The sequence below is a fragment of the Anopheles marshallii genome, chromosome 3, assembly GCF_943734725.1.
Source record: "Anopheles marshallii chromosome 3, idAnoMarsDA_429_01, whole genome shotgun sequence".
Classification (NCBI taxonomy): domain Eukaryota; kingdom Metazoa; phylum Arthropoda; class Insecta; order Diptera; family Culicidae; genus Anopheles; species Anopheles marshallii.
In genome coordinates, this window is record NC_071327.1 from 18,547,668 (window position 1) to 18,567,506 (window position 19,839).

At 47.4% G+C, this 19,839-nt stretch overlaps 1 protein-coding gene across 1 annotated transcript; it reads right to left on the reverse strand.

Moving 5' to 3' along the window:
* Nucleotides 1-55: 55 nt before the first annotated feature.
* On the reverse strand, nt 56-17,923 carry LOC128714750 (mucin-5AC-like). The gene is made up of 4 exons (XM_053809631.1): nt 17,887-17,923; nt 13,159-13,232; nt 3,719-4,266; nt 56-3,641 (listed from the first exon to the last, which is right to left on the reverse strand). The coding sequence occupies exons 1-4, from the start codon at nt 17,921-17,923 to the stop codon at nt 56-58; spliced, it is 4,245 nt and encodes a 1,414-aa protein (XP_053665606.1).
* Nucleotides 17,924-19,839: the final 1,916 nt, after the last annotated feature.

The following is a 19,839-nucleotide window of genomic DNA, read 5'->3' on the forward strand; positions in this document are numbered from 1 at the left end:
CTGACGCGAAAGCCACTGGCAAAATTGCAGTTATCTAAGCGGAAAGCGTCACCGATCACGCTAGACCGCCGCTCGGTTTTTTCACCTGCGGGAAAAATGCCTCAATCGGTAGAATGGGATCCTCGGTAGCGAGCGTAAAGTAACCTGGCACCTTGCGCGACAGTAAACCCTTGTTGACGGACTTAAAGTTGCCCCGATCCTTACTGCCCGTCCCGGACAGCGTTAGTTCGACCACGCGCTTCGAATAGTCCGACGACGCACTGTTCAGATCGTAATCTTCGCCGTTGGTGGCGGCAGTGGCACCGTTCGGGTCTTTGGGCGATATCTTCATTATAGCCGTTTCGTGATGCCGATAGCTTTCGGTCGTGCTGGACCGTGTCGTCACATCGTCCGTACCACCGTTGGAAGATTCGAACCGATCGCCAAGCGTACCTAGATCATCGATCGGACGGTTCTGTTCGCCCGAGAATGCCAACACGCTGTTCTGGTCCACCGACGGAACGTCAGCTACCTCGTCGCCGCGCTTCAACGTGTCATCATTTGCAGCGCCAGCTGCTGTGTTGGTCTGTTCCATCTCCTTCTTACGGTTGTAGTTCTGAATGCGCTGCCGCAAGGTGATCTTCGGTGGTCGTCTGTTAATAAGCGATGCTGTGGTATTGTACGTACCGGCGGCTAGCGTACGATTGGCAGCCACTGCCTGATCGTAGGCCGTCTTCGTACGTCCGCGCGTCGCCAGGTTAGCTCCGTTCGATGCTTGACCGCGCGTCACAGTGCCAGCGCTCGTCGATGTTTGCGGTGATTCCGTGGAAGGTTTTTTCACCGTGAATCGATTGTACGTGCGCGTACCGTGCGGTCTGAACGAACTTCTGGTCGTCGTCTCGTTGGCCGTCTTTTCCGTTGTGACACCGCCGGTGCCCGTCGGGACGATGTCGTTCGATTCCACCGTCTTATTAAGACGTGCGTTCACCAGGAAGCGATTGCGCGTAGGGAAACGAAGCTTTGGTGCGGTTGTCGTTTCAAGATCACTCACTGGAGATGCAGCGGTGCTTGTTGGGCCGGCTGTGCTCGTTACGGTACGGTTCAGTTTGTTCCGGTACTCCTTAATGCTGAAGCGCGGCCGGTTATGTTCTCCACCGCGAGTTCGATTCTGTGGTTCGGACGAGTTTATGTTCGATTCGTCCGAATTGAACAGAGCCACCGCCGCAGAGTCAGTCGAGGTGGCAACGGTGGACGATGCTGCCGTCGGTGGAAGTCGACCCGGGAGACGAGAGTTCAATTTCAACCCATCGCCGTTGATCGGTTGAGTGTCCTCCTGAGAATCTTTACCCTTCTGCTGTGGAGCCGCTGGTCGGTAGCGTGATCGGAAGCCTCCACCGAGGGATGGAAGCGAAGGTAATGCTTCCGCGGGTGTACTAACGGCCGCAGACGTCGATGTGCTGGTGGAGGAAATCGTGGTTAAGGTTGGCGTGGCCAGTGAGGGTTCCGTTTGGTCGAGGACCGAGTTTTTCTCCTCTTCTCGCTGGTTGAGCACGTTGAAACGGTTGCGCGTGAAGTGCGGCTTCTTGCGGAACTTTTTAATTACCGCACCGTCAAACTCCTCGCTAGACACGAAGGTTGGCAGCGGCGGTGGAGTCGGTAGGTTTGTGGTGGCCGCCTCCGTCTCCACTATAGCGGCGATCGGAGATATTACGGTGGTAACGGGCTTCGGACGGAAACGGATGCGATTTCGGTTTCGATTATCCACCGTATTGAGGCTTGGGCTGATGGCGTTCGTGGTCGATTCCGTAGAATCCTGTTCCGTGGTGTACTCCGTCGTAGTACTGCTCTGATGATGTGGTTTGGGACGTCTTCGGCGATGTTGTTGACCATTGGATCCCTTCGAACCTTGGGCCCTGGTTGGAGCAGGTGTCGTTACTACCTGCTGAATAGGGGACTCCTCCGACCCGAAGAACGGTCCAATGGTAACGATTTCCAGCTGTAGATCTTCCTGTCGATTCTCCTCCTCGGCGTCCGTCGTGTACTTGTACTTGTTTTTGGACCTCGGCGGGATCAGCGTCGGATCAGCGATCGCGTCCTCGATCGTGAAGAAGCTATGCGTAATGATGGGTTCTTCGGTCGATTGATCCCACGGAGAGTTGGTGGTGGGACCGGCAGAGGTAGACGTCGTAGTCGAGGAAGCTGTCGCCGTGGGTCGCCGGTTTGGTGGCAGCCCAGTATAGGCCGGATGCATCAGCTTGTGCTGCTTGTATTCACTCTCCACCGGGCGGAATAGATTCTTGAAGACGTTAGGTTTCTCCGTCGTAAGGTACTTCTCCCTGGTGAACCAACCGTTCTCGCTTAGCTCGTTTACAGGCGTGACCAGGACAGGCGAGGAGGACTGATGGTTGTGGAAGCTTTGCTCTCCCGGGAACTGATACTGGTTGTAATGGTGCTGATAGTACTGCTGCCTTGGTAAGGTTGTTGCCGTCGGGAACTGGGTAGTGGTGGTGGTGGTAGTCGTACTGACGGTAGTCGGTACGGAACCACTGGTAGAAGCCGCATGCGACACCGGAGTCGGCCGGGGGAACTCGTAACTAAACCGATTAGCGTCCTGCAGCGGTGAGTGAGGATTGATGTTGTACTTGTTCAGAATTTCAATCGGGTCCTTGCTCGGGGATGACTCCGCAAGGTGATTCAGCACAGTTGGCAGGAATGCCTGCTGGGTGCTCGGTGGCGGTGGGACCAGATTCTTGCTGTACTCGTCGTGTATCTCGTTGAACTTGGTCGAGAGTTGTTTGCCTGGAGATTCCTTAAATTTAAGTACTTCGTACGGCTTATGCTCGATCGGCAGTGGTTGCTGGGTGCTGTAAGCACTGAACGCACCTCCACCGAACACTTGACTGCCGAAGTTGCTGAGTGACTCACGGTCCGATTGGAACTGTCCCTGCGTGAAGCTGTGCTTCGTGGAAGACCCACCGGTTGAACCTGCCGGCGATGACACCGGTGGTGCCGGATGCTGTGTTTTCAGATTGAAGTTATTGTACTTGTTACCGGAGATGAAGCTGGAGGAGGAACTGTGCTGCTGCTGTTGCTGCTGAACTTGCTGGAAGAACGGGGTCAGTACGCTCGGTGGAAGATGTGGAAAGAGTGGTGTCGAATCGAGTCCACCCGAACCGGTCTTGGTAAGTTCCTTTTCCGCCGATGAAGGCGTTACGTACTTCTTCGGGAATTCGGCTAGGTCTGCGGGTATTTGGTTGAAGTGTGGGAAGGAGAACTTTCCGCTGGGCGCACCTTGCTGGAGCTGCTGTTGCTGTTGGATGAAGTTAAGCTTCTTGAACTGTCCCACGCTCGGCGTGTACCCGGGCGCATTGAAGAAGTTCTTGAGCGTTTGCGTGTCGAAGGTTGGCACTCCAGAGCCCAGCTGGCTAAGGAACTTCGTCTTGGAGGGCGCCAAGGAGGCCGGACTGAGGGCGGGCGACTGACCGAACTGGATGTAGGTCCCGTAGAGATGATTCGGATTGATGAAATGCTCCAATCGATTCGAACTGGTAGCGACTGGCTGTTTCTGTCGGAAACCAGTGATGCCCAGGTGGGACTGTAGCTTGTTCATCACGGGATGAGGTTTCAGCGTCGATTTCTGAACGATCGTCGGTTGAACGTCCCTGTAAAGTGTAGTGAGAGGAAGTTACCGGATGAGTATTGAGGACTAACGAGGCAGACATGTGTCGATGATTCATACCTAAATTGTCCGTTGAACTTGGCCGACTTGACACCAACCGCACCGTGCGTGGAAATGGCGGCCGTGATCTTCGGTGTCGAACTGTGCACCATATTGAGCGTGGTGATTTGATCGGACTTGACGAACGGTTTGGACTGTGCCGGTGACTGTTGCTGCTTGTGCGGTGCCCCCGGGTAGATCGTTTGCAGCAGCGGTGTCGTCATGTATTTGGGCGGACCGGCCGGCGTATGGCCGAAGGAAGGTGCACCATGCTGAAGGTGATGGTGATGATGTTGATGATGTTGCTGCTGCACAGAGGCGGCTGGGCTTGGTCCGGGTGCTTGTTGATGGGTCGTGATCTGCACCTTCATGCCACCCTGCGGGTGCTGGCTGTACTGGGCGATCGGTTGGTTGAACTGCTTCAGGATCTGCGCATTGTGCTGTGCGATATGAACCAGTTCATCCTTGCTCGTCGTGTCGAAGCTGGCAACGCTGATCAGCTGCTGCGGTTGCTGTGATTGCTGGAGCTGCTGTTGGGGCACATGATACGGTATCGGTCGCCATGGTACCTAAATGGACAAGGAAGACAACCAAGCCGATGATGGTAAGTGCTTTGTAATAATTTCTAAGCTTAAGCTGTATGCAAATCGCTAACTCTTAGTGACTCTCAACCGTGATTTCTATAAAGATAATATCATTTATTAATCTCATTTTAGATGGTGTTGTGTGCATGCACACATGCATGCATAAAATATGCACATGAAAGTGAAAAGAAAGCGAACGCTCGATTGCTCGCGTTAAAGATAGAGCAGTGAGCCACTCATGAACATAAGAACACATCCACACCGATGACTTTCCCTTGCAAAAAAACGGTTTGCCAAATTCGATACGCATCGATTGTTACCGCTACGGACGGACACCCACAAACCACATGATTAGGGCTCTTGTGAAGCAAAAGAAAAACAACGTGAAGCGCGCGCATTGATACAGCTTTGATCCGTCGATCCCACCCCCCTGGTGGAAAGCGTTTGGAAAGGGAGCGGACCCAAGATGAAGATGGAGCAATTGTGCATGGTACGTTTGAAAATTAAAGAAAATGAAAAGAAACCAGTTTTCATCAAATTGCCGGTACAACAAATTGATAATAATCTTATGCCCTTTCGGGGTTGTTTGTGTGAAGATGCTCGCTGTGAGCATCCTCATCGTTCGTGCTTACAACACTCGGCTCTAACAAAATATCAATCTTACCAGCGGATGGAAGGAAGGATGGATGGCAAAATGAGATAAATATCAGCAAAAACTAAACTAAAAACAAAGACACAAAGAACATCACCGCGTACGGTCGCCGCTGATGCATGGTAGTCGCCAACAACGGGGCTGACTGTGTGCCGTACATGTGACCCGCTAATTGTAACGTTAAACGCCACAATTTTCCGGTCAGTGGCCATCATCAGACCGCGACTAGTGAGGTCGCGTGAAGAAAGATGCCAGCCAGCGATCAAGAGTTGTTTGATTTTTATTAATTACAAACGAGCGGAACGTCGGGCTAAACATGTGGATGGAGGTTAGTTGGAGCGAGGAATAATTTGGAATAGATTTGTTCTTGAACTGTTTAAGCAGGATTTTATCTATAGCTATTAAAACTGATTAATCTTCTTCTTTATCGGCACAACATCCTCAACAGGTCTAGGAGAGGCCTGCCATTTCTGTGTTTTTTTGGCTTTATCTACTCGACTAACTGCGATAGCCTGTCCTGCGTACGGGGGGATTAGGTCCGGATGGGATTTTGGACCGGTCTGGTCGTGTGAAAACCAGCGCCGCTATCAATACACCACCCGGTCGTCCCGCTGATGGACGTTTAACTACTGTAAAACTGATTAGCTGATGTTTTATCTTCCAGAGCAAATATTTAGATGAATAACTTTGTACGCAGAAAATCAATCAACGTGCAATGCCCATTCGAAGCATGGTACAATGTGAGTCTTTCGCAATTAATTGTAAAATAATAATGCATTGTGTCACGCTCAAGATCCGTTCGCAGATGCTCCAGAGCTTAGTGTTGTAAAACAATTCAATCACTTCGGCTGCACGCAATAATACTGATGCTATGGTATAATATTCATACCAGTACATCTGTCTACTGTCCGTGCTGTGCACTTCTAACGTGGAAAGCTTGTTTCGCTTGCGTTCCTACTAACATCGCTTCGGTCGTTTCGGTCTCAAGCAGGTGGTGAATTTTCCCTGTTGTTTTAGTTTCATGTCAACTGCGTCTTCTCCGTAGCCCTGCAGCCAACCAGTCGCGCTCCGCAGATCGTTAAATGCAAACGCGAAAAAGAAGCCAGGCAGCATTATTGGTGGAATTTATTTTTCACTTTTTCGCTGCCTGTTGCTGCCTTGCTTTCCAAACAACGTTTTCGCGTGATTCGGCCGGAGAAATGCGCTCGATGTTCTGTGTGTGTGTGTGTGTGTGTGTGTATGTGTTCGGGTTTCTCCTCCACAAGCACTTGATCATTTTAACTGTCCGTGCCAATCAGACTGTGTAATTGAATCGAAGCCGGTTGGCGACTACATTTTTCCCGACGATTAGCTCTGCAGAGATGTTTGCTCTACGCTCTCTGCTGGTAGAAACTGTAACGATTATGGGTTCGATTATGTTCGCAGAACAGATGTTTCTGTTTTCCGTAATATATGCCTAGTTATACTGAAGCCGTTAGGCATTAAAAATAACCAATAATTAGTTTTGGAAACATTCTGTCGAGATTTATAGAATCATCGCACACCTAATCATAGACGAATTCTAATATCTTTTTTCTCAGCATTGAAGAAAGGTAATGCGACAGCAATTAAAAGATTATTGCTTCTAACTAGGGTGTCTTGCTGTTTGTTGTCTAACCAATAGTCAAGAGCTAGTTATACAGGTTCGGTACACCTGAAGTATGTTATTACCATGCACCCAAGCAGCTAATTAGAGAGATAGAGTGTGGAATTAGTGAGCTGCACCATTCTAGAAATTAGTCTTTCTTTCAAAGGTCAGCCCGATGAGTCTGTTAATCATAATAGGAACATCTTCCGAAATGTTACTCTCATAACTCTTAAAGAGCATTCTTGCTTAGTCAGAGTTGCGTTGGAGCTCTCATCAAAAAGCGCATTAGAATGGTGTGCGGAGTACCGATCGAGACGATAAAGTCTGGAGCTGGGAGGGTTTTTAATGGACTAAGCCCAAGTGTCCCGCTGTCCAGATATTAGCTCATGGAATTAAGAAAAAATAAAACATACACACAATAAAGCCAACGCTGTTGGTTGGATAAAGTTTTTCCCACTGGGTCACTGGTGGTCGGCAGTAGGTTAGTCGGAAGGTTTCTGACCCGTGGGCAAGAACTAGACGTCAGACGTCATGAATAATGCATAGCAAACCCGAACCGAGAGTTTCAATTAAAGTTGTAGCACCCTTTTCTTGGCTTGGCCGCCAGTGTTATCTTCGTTAAGATTTACAATCCTCCCGTCCAGTTCGTCGTCGGTACGGGAATTCGCTGAATGTATTAGCAGCAAGTGTCTTGCTTATGACGTATTTTTCTGTATGCAACAAGTGAGAAAGTACGAAAAATTATTGCCACCAAGCCGATGAAGACGTGTTTGCGACTAATCTGGGGCAAAAGTTTGCTAATTTATTTGAACAACGCGTAGGAACGTTAAACGTGTCCATTATCAGGGGCACGTTTCAGCATAGGAATTTAATTTAATTAGAAAGGTTTTAACATTTCGTTTTGCTTTTCTTAGTGTCCTTTTGGAGATGTTTGGCATGGAAGTTCATCACACGACAACTACAACTTCGGTGGCCTCGAAGTGGAAATTAATTTCTGGTGAATGGGTGGCATCCTTCGGATTATTATTAGGATTAAAATATCAATTCATGTTTTTGGACATCAAATGGCCCAGCACATGGGCTGGTTTTTATCATCTGTCATCACCTAGTTACCGGGGAGTGACGTAGGTAATGACCTGTTTAGGGGTTTCCTTAGGAAGTTCAACTTTAAATGGAACTGGAGCAACTTCAACGAAAACCCCCTCAAGGGGAAATACCTAGTTATATCGTGTTTAAATTAACCAAAATGATAGGTTGCAGCTATTCTTCGTTTCATCACACCCCTTTTCTTCCTAATCTTGCAGTGCCTCATGACGGGCGGGCGACGATCGTTCCGTTTTGCAAATTCCCATCGCACTCCAAAGAAGTTGTCGTGGTAAATTAGCTAGGAAGATTCGAAAAAGAAACAAAAGAATTGCGAATTGGCAAAGATCTTCTGATGGAATGGCCCGGTGATGGCGAAACCCGTGTCGATTACCGTGCTGATCGTTATCACTTCCGTACCGTCAGAGATATGTTTATGTTCCGGGCAGTTTGACGATAACTTCGGCTCCTAAAAGGTGGTATCTTTGTCTAGAGCGAGGAATTTGTGCGGTGATCGTGAAGATTAATCACGGATTGATTGATCGTTATCATGATCGTTTTAAAATGCTGGTGGGTTGGGCATTACTTTAAGCCTAAAGCTTGATCTCTCCAGATCCGTTACGTTGATGGATTGATTTGCGAGGAATGGAAAAGCACACGAGAACCGCAAAGCTGCCTCGAAACAGCCACGTTACGTTACTTTTCTTTCCGTTCATTCGATGGCTTCTCATTAAGAGATGAAAAAGTAGCCGAAGAAACAAAGCAATAGTTCTCGCTTTTGTGAGGAATATTTGCAAGCATCTTGTGCACTACATTTCTCTGTTCTCTACCGGGCTTGCCGACGCATAATAGCATACCGGTTTCGCATTAAGTTCACACGTTGCGTATGCAAAGGATTTCCCTTGCAGCTATAGAAAAAAACCACCTAAAGAAGACAACCATTCATTGTGATCCAGTTGACAGGCATAAGATCAGCGTGCAAGCATAACCATTCAGCTGCATGTGTGGGAAGCCGCTGGACGCTGGAAGCTTATTAGCAGGCTAATAACATATTTATGCAACGCTGCTGGGATGGCATAGTTTATGTTCGCCGTCCACTTCCCACAGGGGTAGTATCAAAAGCAAAAGTGCTCCAGTAAGTAAGCTCATCTCATAGGAGAGAGAAAGAAGGACAAGGGGTATTGTTGTGAATTTCCCTGTAGGCATCTCGGTTCGTGAGCGAGTGATAAAAAAGGCCTCTGTGTGTATGGGCCGCCACCACATCAATAAAAACGACTGGGAGGTTAATTCGATGTTTAACATGGGGCAGCTTTAAAACCGCAAACATCACAAACGGATCGGAGCAGACGCACAATCCGGGGGGAAAAACGGGCTACAAGTGAAAACTGCTGCACGGTGGGGCTTTCCTAGCGGCCGTTGTAAATTTTCCCCGCTGGTGCTGGTACACGCCTAATGTGATGTATTTAGACCTTGCGCTTTGCACAATTGGTGGCCCAACCCCCGTGAACGGGGGAGGACGGACCCGTTCTATGTGTGCTTCAACTTTCCACCTGGTATGCACGCGGCTGCCGGCTTTGTGCGCGCCTAGAAAGTATTGTTTGATGTTTGTTTCCACCAGTGTGCAGTGCAAACAGCGTGCGTGTTTTGTTTACATTGTGAAAAGAAGTGTTAAACCGCTGGCGTTTACCGCGTTGCCCCTTGCTTGTTGGATGGAGTTGATGGCGATCTGCTTCAACAGCCTGATGAATAGCTTCGATCACCGATACGGCCAATAGAAGTGATGAAAGAACTGATTGTGTTACACAACGAACCTTCAAGAACGAGGCTGAACGAGATGTGTGCAACCGGTAGCGAGCTTTCTCTCTTGCAAACCAATGTAAACCAATTTCGAATGACTGAATTAATGATGTGCTAAATAAATCTTTTGAGAAGCGACTTGTATATGAATCTTTAGTAAGGAGTTATTTAAATTGGAAGTTGACTCTCCAAAGATAAATAAATCCTCAAGGATCAATGATCCTCAAGATTCATTCGACTCTCAAACCATCAACCCTCAGAAGTTGACTCTCCAAAGACAAGTAAATCCTGAAAGATCATGAATCTTCGAGGATTTAATGATCCTCAAGATTCATGTCGACTCTCAAAAAATCAACTCTCAGAAGTCGACTCTCCAAAGACAAGTAAATCGTCTAAAATTCATGAATCCTCAAGATTCATGTCGACTCTCAAAAAACAACTCTCAGAAGTCGACTCTCCATAGATAAATAAACCACCAAAGATTCATGATTCTTTTAAAAAATTATGAATCCTCAAAGTTATTTCAAGTTCAAGTTTCAAGAATTTTTCAAGATTCATGAATCTTGAGGATTGATAACTCTTGAGAATTCATAAATCTTTGAGGAATAATAATTCTTGAGGATTCAACAATGTTTGGAATAGAGATTTATTCATTCAGTTCCAAGAGTCATCAATCTGAATCAGATTCACTCACCACTAATGTCTGGGTCTCTTTGGATGAATGTCTCTGGTTGTGGTAAAGCAATTGAACCCTCGTCGTCCTCGATCGTTATGCCACCCTTTTGGCAATTACCATTGTGCACCAACAGGAAGTCGCACATGCGGTGGTCATTACCCGGTGTTATGTTACGGTTTTATTTTTGACCACGCAGACGTATACACAAAATTGCCAAACTAATACAATCCACCAGCAACCAGCAAAGCACCAAGCTCGTCTAAAATGTTCCATCCGAAAGTGAAGTTTGGCGAGGGCCTATTATTATGATCCGACCCGCGTGAATTACTTCCTCATGCTGCACGGACGTGTCCGTAAGCGCTCGGCATAACATAAGATGGCGCACACGCTCTCGCACCATTTATGATAATGAGGGGTTCTCTTTGCATAAGCATTGCTGGGGCCTCCCTTTCCCCTTACTGCCCCTTCAATGTTTGCGCACACTCGTCCGCGAAGGTTGGCACTTTCGGGGCGTTGCACAAAAATTATGCGGCCGTGTACGAAATTATGGTGGCGATAATTGTTTAGCATGAAAGTAAAAACAAACTGCACTGATTTGTTAAGACAAGTGAGAAAAAAAGGAACCAACCGAGGTGCATGTGACAGGGCGTGTGAACTAGCTGACATTGGGGTTGGGGGATTTTTTTTCTTGCTGTTGGCTATGCTCCTTGCATAATATTTACATAAAAGTGCACCGGAATTATGCTTCTTTTTTGGGGTTGTACAAGAAAATTGCTCTGCATGTTTGTTTCCTGTTGGTTAGGTTGAAAGGGAAATTGGGGGGAAGTTATGCTGTTATTAATGAATTGTTTTGTGGAAAACTTATCTCCACAAAGGTGTTGGATCGGCCCGGATTCGATGATCACCCAAGATGGAGCAGATAAAGAAAGTGCCACAATTAATCATCGCTTTTTTCCTATTGTTAGAAGCTTCAAACCAGCGCCAGTTCATGGATTCATTTCTATTTCCTAATGAATCGGCAGTGTTAAATTAAAACATTAACCTCCCGGAGAGTGTGCGCTCATCCCGGGCCGCGTAGCGCCAGATTTTCTATTGTGCCCCAAGCCCCAAGTGAATTATTCACTCGTACGAAATTTGGGAATGTAACACCGCAGGGTGTGTTGTTGGCCCCGAACCCTTTCAACTTGCTTTCAATCCTAAGCGGGGCACTTTTGCTTCCTTTGCGGGCAGAAGACGATACAAATAGGTTTATGGGCCTTGAAGCCTCCAGTCAGCAGGAATGAAAATTTCCCGAAAACATCTAACTCTCGCTCGCTTCTTCTAGCGTTCTGTTGCTTAACTTTTATGCCGTATGCTGCGGCCGGAAGAGCACAAGTCAGAGCGTACACTGCAAAGGTGGAAAAGGTGTGTCCGGAAAGGGAAGACAAAATCATCGAGCTCGAGTGCAGGGTTTCCCATGTTTCCTTTTTCGAGGTTTATTTTCCTCGTTGCATTGGGGTCACTTTCGGTTGATGAGTACCTTTCTGTTGGCGCCAGATTTGACCTCTTTCCCTAGCGGTGATTATTTCCGCGCATACGCATGCGCTATATTTGCAACAATCGGTGTACATTTGCTACTATTGTCCAAGGCTTATTAATTTATGATCCTCACCGGAAATAGTAAAAAAAACTTGTTTCAACCGTAAGAAATGATATACAAAAAAAATCCCCCGCTGTAAATGTAAACAGCTCAATCAGTGCAGACCATCGAAGAGCGACCGCATTGCGTAACGCTTCTTATCGCTTCCGGTGATCCCACGGTTTCGGTTGCAAATTGCAACGTGCGATCGCTACCGATGATCCACCCGATATTGGGCATTGGGTTGTGCGCACAATTTGGGTCAGTTTTTACGCGCCACGCGGGAAAAAGGCCTTTCTCTGGCGAGCCGGAAAATTATGCATCTTTCCCTGCACGATCGATGAATCAGTTCAGGAAACGGTTTCTGAAAACATATTTGATGGTTCGGTCGCGCAACGAACGCCGCGCGTTCGGGGTGGTTTTAATAGAGCCATTTCCGTCTGAAAAACCATTCGATCGTCGTTGGTTGAACAGAAAAAAAAACCTCATCCTGATAAAACACACTCTCATCACTCGGTCAATTATGATACCAATCTGCCCGTTGGATCGGTGACGGTGATCGTGTCTGCTGATTCTGATGCTGACTGCTGTTGATCGTACCCGGGCGGTAAAAAGGTAACTCATCCACGGTAATGTGCAAAGATTGCAAACGAAAACGAGGCATGCAAATGGTCCGATGACACGAAAAGATTGAACTCTCTGCACACAGGGACTGCTACTGAGGACGTTATTATTGCTTTTCTTTCGCGAATATGATAGCGTGTTCCGGCATCATTTAGATTTTTTCCCCCTCGAGAGATGCAAACATCTCATTACAAGTTATGAGTTCCGGAGCGGGAAGCTTAAAATTTGCACCGTTTTTGCGAGAAAGAGTGTTGCACGGGATGCATTCGAAAGATGGGAATTATTGGTTGTGGAAAGGCAATTCTTCTCCCTTACAGAACAGCGATTGCTTATTAATTTTCTCAACGTTTTTCTTTTCTTTCTCTTTTCTAGCTACTAAAACCACTAAAACAAACCAATTTGCCAGAATGAGCATCGTTTGGTTTCGTGTGAAAAAATGGGTGTTCTGTACCAGAAGAGGCAGGAGATGAAAATTAAGATACCGATACCGAAGATTTCCAGTGCCCTCTGACGTCATAATGATGGTTTCGGTTTGAAGGTAATTTAATTAGCCCTATCGACGTCTGCATGCAAAGTGCATTTCGTTAATTGCATTCCCTTCTGTCGGTCTAGATATAATTAGACGTGATGGAAAAGAACAAACAGTTCCCGGCCGGAGCCCGGCCGGAAGCAGCCGCTAAGTGTGAGATTCTTGCTGTAAGTATGTACCTTCTGATGTGAAGTCTCCCGGGAAGGTTTTGCCTTTACTAATGTATTTTTATTTTTTTATTTTCTGTTTGTAGTTTGGTGCTTCTACTTACTGATAATTCTAGTGCCCTCGGCTCGACATTCTCGCTGTGACCGTACTGGAAGATAATTACAGCCAGCCATATTCCTGTAACGGGAGCAGAGATTAAGATGGAAAGCGTTATTGCGGTAGTTGATTTTGGGAAATCGGTTTTACGGACGTTTCGTTGCTGGTTGTGTTTGTCACCCCCGGTTTTTTTTTTAAATGGGATGGGTGCCGCTTATTAGAGTATCATTTCATAAAGTGATCTTTAATGTTTTCCCCATCGGGGAAGGGATGGCTTTTAAGCTAGCAGGTTTCCCACTATCCGGCTTCATTCCCGTTCGCGTGACATTGGGAGCGTGAGAAAACTTCAATACCGAGCACGAGCATAATTCCCGATGGTGATTGGATTTGACACTCATGGTTTTTCAACGTGTACCGACACCGTTTTTGTTTTTTGCGCTACCCTTTTCCTGTCTAAAAGTGAAGTCAGCCCGCGGTAGCGGAAGAGAATGGCAATATAAAGATGTAAGTCACACCCGGTGATGATAAGACCGAGGCGAGAGGAAGCAACAACGGCAACAAAAAAACAGCCAGACACCAATATCAGCGGGATACACAGCACCGTTCGGATTTAGTTCACCGTATCAACCCATCAACCCCATAGAGCGGTGTGCTGTTGCTGGTACGGAAGCTCATCAGCATTTGAATGAAATTTTCACAGCAAACGTTCCCCCCCCACACCCCAAAATGGGAGCGCCGAGCGCGCGCGGGACTGCATAAAATCCGGATCATAATCATATTATGCTGCCGTCACTAATCGCAGCAGGTATCGGCACCGTGTAAGGGCAACCCTGGCCTTGGCAGAGAATCGGTGCCAAATTGATGCCAAATTAGTGAAAGGGGCTCGGTTAGGGAAGGTGGTGAGTCTGATCAAGCGGCAAGCGTTGCACCGTGCGTTTTAATATTATGAACGGGAAAAAAAGGGGAACACTCCCGGGCGCCGCACAGTAGTGGTGGTGGTGGTGGATGTGTTGTCCAGGGGGGGGGAACCCTTACTGATGAGGATGATGAGTTGATGCTTTTAAATCTCCCACATAGCTTTCCACGCTTTGGGGGGTGAGTAAAAGACGCGGCCAGTTTGGCATGGGTTATGGGAATCAAACTCGGCTGAGCTCGTGCGCTTCCCGCGGATGCCGCGCGAGGTGCTGTCAGATTTGTGGCAACCAATCGGTTAGTCAGTCAGTCGGTTAATTAGTTATCGACGGTGTCCTCGCTTCCCTTGCGCCCGGGCTCGTGCAGAGCCGTTGGTTCGAATGGTATTTTGCTTCCCTCCAGTTTGATCAATTTAACGCTTCGGCGTTAGGCGGCCGGTTGCGCACGAAGTCGATTTATTGATTAGGTCCGATAGGTGTTTGGTGCTATCTGTTTTTTTTTTTTTTTGGGGGGGTTTCGTGAGGCTCTCCCGAAACGGAAGAAGGAAATGAAGCTAATCAAGCAAGGGGAGATGAAAGATTATTTAATTAAATTCCAGGTTAAGTATGTTTCCAAATCGGACTGATCTGATTGGGCGCGAATAGGGGGGGAAGTTCGGAATGGGAGATAAAAAATAGATCATGATCGATTAGGCCCAGTGACGCAATTGATTCCATTTAGCTGAGCTTCGGCAGCAGTTCTGGAGCTTTTTTTTCCTACCTCACCTTCCCCTTGTGGTGCATAACTCAAGTATCTTTAGGATAAGATCGCATAAAAGTACGGTTTGATTGACGGGTTGGGATAGATTAGGGTAACGAACGGCTTCATGCTAAAAATAATCTTTTAGTTTTACATTCTCCCATACAGTTATTGGTTGCGCTTATAGCAAACGCACAAAAAAAAATCCCGTAAATTCCATGAATTCTTACGATAACATGTTTAAAATTCCACCCCAAAATACCTTTCCAGGCATTTAGCGAATGTCGCACAGTGTTTATGGGGCAAGATAAACTAACCGACCTACCCTCGAACAAAGAAAAAAAATCTCACATTAGCATATTAAGATTATTCATTCCGCTAATATGTTTTCCAACACGCCAACCACAAAATTGCGGAAAACTGTCATTTCCTTTTGTATGGTGTGCTGCGAGTTGGCAGACCCATTCAGTGCCATGCAAAAAAAAAGACCAGGAATGAACCGGTTGGTTGAAGAGCACCGATAATAAATTTGCGCACAAACGTGTCCGTTTTGTAACCCCCGTAAAATGGTTAGCTGTGGATATGGCCAGTGGTCGGAACGGTCCGGGCGCAGTATCGGTGCAGAAAGCATCATAAAATCCGCACCGCATTAATCCCAGTCCCGCGGCGACGGGGTGAAGAGTTTTCGCCGGGGCACATAATTTCGATGAGAAATGATATCGTCACCGGTAACACAACCACGGTTCTGATAAATACAACCACACAATCGGAGTGGCTGAAGAACGGATACGGAGGCAACGAGCGAAAGAGCCGAAGCAGGGGTAGTTAATTAAGAATATTTTACAGCTAGCGAGCCACAGCGTTACAGAACGGTTTCCCGAGGTTTGGGGTGCGCGATTAAGATATTAATGAATGCGTCCACACTCCACCGACCGGGTAGAGACAAATTTGGAAGAGAAAATTCCCCGCAGTCTTTACGGGAAGGTGACCCGGCCTAACCCGGCCTGACTTATGGTAGTGACTGTATCGACAGACTTGATTGGGTGGCTCGCGAGCGCTGGGCCCCGTGAAGGGTCTTCTCGACACCGTAGGACCCCCGGGTTCGTGTGATATATAAAACCCACAGCGTACCGAACCGGATGCTATAAATATCCATCGTTTGTTCTTGGGCTGTCGTTCGGTGGTGGCGGGACCGGTGCCAAAACTGTTCGCTCTCTTGGGCATCCTAACGAAACGAAATAAAATTCCAGCTGATACTAATGACTTCATTTCATCGCGCCGGGCAATGGGCGAGGAAAGAACCGCTGCTGCCGGGCTAGATGGAAATCGCTTCACGAGATGAATAAGAAAAACACAAACAAACGGTACTTGGCAGTGGCGATCGTGAAGATGCCAAAACATGATCGAAATCACCATCGATGCCTCACCCACCCTAGAATGCCTCCGAGCCGCTCGGGGGTAACGTAATAGGCGTAAAATTCTTACAATATATACAGTGTGGATCGTATCGCCAAGCTGATCAATCTTCTAATCCGGTTCTGCACATCACAACCCTTGTTGGTCGCCGTGAAAGATTGGGTCAGTAGTCGCACTCGATCGTGTAACCTTCAGTGCTTATAAATCACTGGGACTTGGTCAAGGGCACCCGGACATTGTATGGTGCGATCGTCTGGACCTGGCATCCAGGTTGGCATTGTTGTTGCACTCTTCAATTAGATGATAAAGTGACGGACACAGAGGTACAGTTACCAGGTACGGTAGGGACTGAAAGATGTAAGCGCATAAGACCCTACAGCCACTAACAAGCAATTAACGTTGCGGCGATCGCGATGACGCTTAACGGGATCTCGGGCTGTTGCAGGGGAGCGCGCGGCTGTTTTTTTTTCCATTCGCTTGCTTTCCAACACTTCCAGACGACGACTCCGGTCTCCCGATCTCTATCATTGTGACGGTTAATTCTTCAATTGGAATGCCGCTAAGAAGGGTTCCCGTGCGCTAATGTTCAGCGCGGAATTGAACAAGGGGGTAGAAGTCACACTGCCATTCTACACGTGTAACCAAGGGCCCTTCAAAACGATTATCTGCGTGTACTTTATAAGTTGGTAAAGTACAAAAAGCAACAAGTCTTTCCCATGGAGGGCTTCAGGGGTTTTCGGTAAGGAATTACACGCCAGTGATTGGTGAGAATTAATCGTGGATGTAATTTCACCATCGAATCGTTACATCTCGAACAAATGTTTTGTTTGTCCAGCTGATGAAAGCATTTTCCAATATGAGGCTTGTTAGTGGGCCTGTTTTTTCTTTTCAATTTTCCAAACTTTTCCTTTATCCAAGCAGAGGAAGAAAAACATTCTAACAGAAAGCATTCCCCGTCGGTCAGAATACGATTAAAACTGTCCTACAAAGGCGCGTAACGGAATGTTCCGGAGTGTGGTATGATCCCGTACGAACGGTGATCGGTTGCGTGAGATCAACCCATACACCGGTGCGCCACAACAGCGGAAACACCTAACAAATTACCGCAAAAAAAAAGACATACACGCGCGTTCTTAATTGTGTTCGCACGGGGTGAGAAAAGCCCTCGTGGGGTGGTAAAGTTGATGGCAAATATATTTATATATTCCGGTAGAACAATAATGTGCCACTTTGCACCTTCCTTTCTTTGTGTGTGTAGATAATTTTTCGCTTCCACTTGTTCGGTGCACGCAAATGCGCACACCCGAGCACACCCGGGAATGGAAGAAACTCGTTCAGCGGCATCCAAAACACACGGGGCGTCTTCGCCGCCAGCGACCTGTCGGGAGCTGCCGGAATGTGCTTTCAATTGCACCGTTCTCGGCCTAACTGGGGCGCGCACTGTACGCAGCCGGAAAACAGGTTGACCACATACGCACTCCAGCTTCCGCCACACAGGGTGAGAGAAAATGAAGGGAAGCTTATGATACACCTTGCCCTCGGGCACAGAGCTTCAGTTTGTTTGATAGTTTGTTTAAACGCCCCTTATCGTTAGCGAAGGGAGTCAACGCAATCACGCCCCCGTCGGCGCGGTGTGTGTGTGTGTGTGTGCGTTCCCTGCCATACTTACGGATGATCAGAGTCAAATTGTTTGCTGCGCGCCCCATTTTCCGGCCGTACGCATCTACGGTCGGTGTTCGGAGGTGGCTGATTTTGGACGTTTCGTGGTGGCGGGGCTTTCCCGGCAGGTATATGGCTGGCAGTGTGGAAACTCCTTGCAGGTTGCTTCCCGCCCGTGCCAGGATCGTTTCTTTGCTTATTTAAACACTTTCTCGTTTGCCGTACGTGCACAGGACTTTCTCTCGCAGCGATGAACTAAGGTAATCGTAAACAAAACAGAAATAGTAATAATAATAAGGTAAACCCGCGATCGCGCCGGGGTTCGTTTTTCGCGGTCTCGAGGTTGCTGTTTCACCTCCCCTGTGGCAGGGTGCAAATTATCGTTTGCAGATATATGTGTGTGTGTGTTTTTTTTTCTTCTTCGATCCTACCGCTCGTCAGCGATATTTAATTAAATCACACTTTTGGCCCGGGAAACACACGGGTAACGATTTCCAACGAAACGAATCAAAATACACCACAAACTCCACCGATAAAATCACCATTAAAACACACAAAAACATGCACAATTAATTGATCCTTTTCGTTGCGTTACACTTCACCAACGTGCGTGCGGATCCACAGTACAGTTGTTGAGGAACCGATCACCCTTTTGAATCGATCCTTCAACGCAACTAAGGATCACGATCGTTTAATCGACCCCTCGAGCAAGTCTTCACTACTGTCCCATTTAAATCACAGTATCGCACAAGCGAGAAACCCTTTGTTTCACTTGCACCTTGCACTCGAAACGGCAACCTGACGACGATCACAAAAACATACCGAGTGCGCGCGCGCGCGCGGGCTTGTAAACTCGAATTTTCTTGCGCTTGGTGGGCGCCGCCCGTGTACGTTGGAGCTGCTGGCTCGGTTTTGCTGTCGACGACGAGACGGCCTGCTGGCGTATGATACCGTGGCCAGCTATAAAACTATGTTAAACCATTTTGTTCCACTACCGTGCCACCGAAGGGGTACCTTTCTTTTGCACGCTGCTGTTCGGGCACTTCGTCTGTCTGGTTCCGATTTATTGTTCGCATTGGCTCTCTTTCCAACCAGTCCGCCAAACGTCCGTTGCTTTCGCTTCATCGCGCTTCGTGTTGAGAGTTTCTTTCTTTCGCTATCGCGCAAGTCTCTCGTTCGTGCCACCGTTTCTTTTCGACTCTCTTCGGTGTGTGGGGTGGCTGGCTAGTTTTTTTTTCCTTCGTTGCTTTCTTTCTAATGTTTTGATCACCCGCCTCGAGTAAGTAACAGCGTGCAGTAATGATGTTTTTTTTTTGTTATTCACTTCTCCCTAGACGCACATTTGCAAAACATCTCGCGATTTTTTTTTTCTGTTTTCTTTCTTCTGTACGACTTACTTATTGGTTGCTGTCCGCGGTTCAGGAAAGGATCAATCGAGCACACAATTTTTGCAATAATTGATACCGTACCTGATGCATTCGGGAGATTTCGTTTTCATCGCTGGAGGAGTTTCTTGAAGTAGGTCAAATAAATTTCGATTTGATAAATGTTATATAAAATAATAGAAAAAATAATAATTTACTAATAACAAATGAAAAATTCTAAACAAAATTAACATCAGAAAACATGAAAATTAATCGGCCGATCTCTGCCTAATGAATGTCCGACATCAATAATGCTCGACGGCCCGAGGTTCGAAACGATTGAATTCAAATGCAAATCAGTGCATTCGAGTAGCTTGCGCCAAACACTTGCGAACAGGGAACCATGGCAGCTTCCGTAGCCCATGGAGTAGTCACGATGAAAGAGGAAAAAAAACATAAGCCACCCCCCCCCCCCCCCCCCCCCCCCAAAGCCTGCTCACCTAACGCACCTGCTACCGAGAGACCTGCTAAAACTGGAAAGGCATCTTGGCACTTGGAGGGTCCCGTACAGGCAGTTTTATGGCCCATTGGCTTATTTT